General features: G+C 48.4%; 1 protein-coding gene across 1 annotated transcript in view; it reads right to left on the bottom strand.

Annotated features, from left to right (window-relative positions):
- The window catches only part of BCAT1 (branched chain amino acid transaminase 1), a 64971-nt gene extending 64717 nt beyond the window's left edge, over positions 1-254 (bottom strand). The window contains exon 1 of the mRNA XM_032222148.1: positions 19-254. Coding sequence (XP_032078039.1) covers positions 19-24 — 6 coding nt within the window. The 5' untranslated portion in view covers positions 25-254. The remainder of the gene's footprint in view (positions 1-18) is intronic.
- Between the last annotated feature and the right edge of the window lie 2582 nt (positions 255-2836).

Raw genomic sequence — 2836 nt, forward strand, 5'->3', positions numbered from 1 at the left:
TTGCAAGTCTTACAGTACCTTCATCTTGACAGCCGAATCGACTCCGATTTCTCCAAGCAGGCGAAGAGAGATTTTTTTGGGGGGGGATCTCTTTTGCTTCTTGAGGGATCTCTACGCGGCTGCACGGCTGGAGGAGGCAGTCCTCCTCTTCCTCTCGATCCCACCCCCCCCCCAACCCGCTTCCTCAGCAGCCTTGGGGGACCGGAGCGAAGGCAGCCCTCGATCCCGACACGTTGCAAGGCGCGAAATGAAGAAGCGAATCTTCGCAGCGGAGCGAATAGCGACCCAGCTCGGATTGCATCACGGGCAGGAAGCGGCGCTTCCTCCGAAGCTCCGCTAGGGGCAGCAAAGGGGCGCGCTGGGGGGGGGGGAGAACTTTCGGAGGCGAAGGCGCTCTCTCATTGGTCCGCTGTTGCAAAGCGAGAGCTGAAGGAACCGCCGGCCGAAATTTCACGTGGCTGCTCGACACGAGCGATCGCCTCTCTGGTTTTGGACAAGCCGACTCCAACCGGCCCGGGAGAAGAAAAGGCTGCATTTATATATATAGGTTTTTTTTAAGTTTTTAAAGTTATTTATTTATTTAGCTTTTTAAAAGTTATTTGTTTGTTTGTTTGTTTGTTTATTTGTTTATTTGTTTATTTATTATTTTCTCTTAAAATGAACATTTTATCATTCATCAATCAGTGTGTGGTCTGAGTACAATTTTGGGGGTGTGTGTCATAATAGTTATAGCTTACCACCAAATTCTTTATAAATGCTCTTCTCCATTTCCATTCCCAGGGCTGAAATTCAGCAGGATCTGACAGGTTCTGGAGAACCAGTAGCGGAAATTTTGACTAGTTTGGAGAACCAGTGTAGGAAGTTATCACCCAGCCCTCTCCCAGAAAAATGAAATATCCTAGGAAATATTGAAAAGGCAGAATATTTCTCTCGATGGGAAAAGGAAGAAACATGTTTTAAAAGACAGAATAGCTCCCTGTAGCTTCCTGCCCATCCCCACTTTTGTCAATGGGCCATTAAGAAGGCCAAACTAGTCCCTTTACATAATAAAGAGCTCTCCACTTCAGCTCCGGGGGATGGGATTAAGGCAGTGATGGGCAACCTTTTTGGCGTGGTGTGTCAAAAATCGGCAAAAAACCGAGCATAACTCGCGTTGTGTGTCACTTCGACAAAAACATAATTTTGCGCAATTTATAGTTTAAACTACAAAAATGTATAATGGCGCTCACAGTTCCCGTTGGCACTCCACTGTTCCCTGCTGTGGTGCGGTCGTAACTGACAGTCCCAGGAGTAGACTCTCTGTGCCGGCCTGACTGGAGAGAGGCGCGCACTGTTCCCGTGCTCCTCTCCTGCGGGTCCTCCCTCGCCGCGCTGATGACGTGTGTGCGCATGGCACGCACGCCTTACCAGCAGCCCCTGCGCTCAGAAAGGGGCGGCGGCGATACAGTAAGTGAGTGTGGGCGGGGGACATCACACGTCCCGCCCCCCCCGTTCCTCCAGCACAGATTCTTTCATCCTCGGCGGCCGTGCAGGAGCCGAGGATGAATCGCATGAAATCCTGTGCGTGTCACCCCAAATGGCTACGCGTGTCAGCACTGACACGCGTGTCATAGGTTCGCCATCACTGGATTAAGGCATGATAATATTGGCACTTTACCCAAGTCATCACATGGCATCTAAGAACTCAACCAAACCTGGATTCAAAACACAGCCTAGATAGTTGCCCCTGCATGGCCCCATGGGAGTCTGACAACCAATCGGAATACAAGCTCAAGATCAAAGGCCAGAGGGCATAAAACCAGGGACTCAGCATCTCAGTCCTTCCTTCTCTTTTCTCCACCAACATTAAAGAATGTGATCAGGGCTCAAGCCATGTGGTCCTGTCCTCCATTAAACCATCTTTCCAACCATCTTTCCTGCCCATCCCCACTTTGTCAATGGGCCATTAAGAATGCCAAGCTAGTCCACTTTACATAATAAAGACTTCTCTTTACCCAACTCATCACATGACATCTGAGAACTCAACCAAACCTGGATTCAAAACACAGCCTAGATAGTTGCCCCTGCATGGCCCCATGGGAGTCTGACAACCAATCGGAATACAAGCTCAAGATCAAAGGCCAGAGGGCATAAAACCAGGGACTCAGCATCTCAGTCCTTCCTTCTCTTTTCTCCACCAACATTAAAGAATGTGATCAGGGCTCAAGCCATGTGGTCCTGTCCTCCATTAAACCATCTTTCCAACCATCTTTCCTGCCCATCCCCACTTTGTCAATGGGCCATTAAGAATGCCAAGCTAGTCCACTTTACATAATAAAGACTTCTCTTTACCCAACTCATCACATGACATCTGAGAACTCAACCAAACCTGGATTCAAAACACAGCCCAGAGAGTTGCCCCTGCATGGCCCTATGGGAGTCTGACAACCAATCCGAATACATTTATTACACAGGAACAGGAAACAGAGAGGTGGGACTGAACAGTTTATAAAAAGCCTAGCAAGCCCCTCCCTCAGCCCTTCTCTTCTTCTCCACCAACATTGAAGCATGTGATCACCTTTTCTGTTCAGGGCTCAAGCCATGTGGTCCTGTCCAACAATAAACCGTCTTTCCAAGCAGCCTCCATGTCTCCAGTGTCTTTTTCCCCACTTGGAGCCGAACCCAGAAGGACATTTCTTTCATCACAAGCAGTGTCTTTTTCCTCACTTGGAGCCGAACACAGAAGGACATTTCTTTCATCACCACTAATGGAAATTTTGAGTAGTTTGGAAAACCAGTAGCGGAAATTTTGAGAAGTTCGGAGAACCAGTAGTGGAAATTTTGAGTAGTTCAGAGA

The sequence above is a fragment of the Thamnophis elegans genome, chromosome 7 (assembly GCF_009769535.1).
Source record: "Thamnophis elegans isolate rThaEle1 chromosome 7, rThaEle1.pri, whole genome shotgun sequence".
NCBI classification, from domain to species: domain Eukaryota; kingdom Metazoa; phylum Chordata; class Lepidosauria; order Squamata; family Colubridae; genus Thamnophis; species Thamnophis elegans.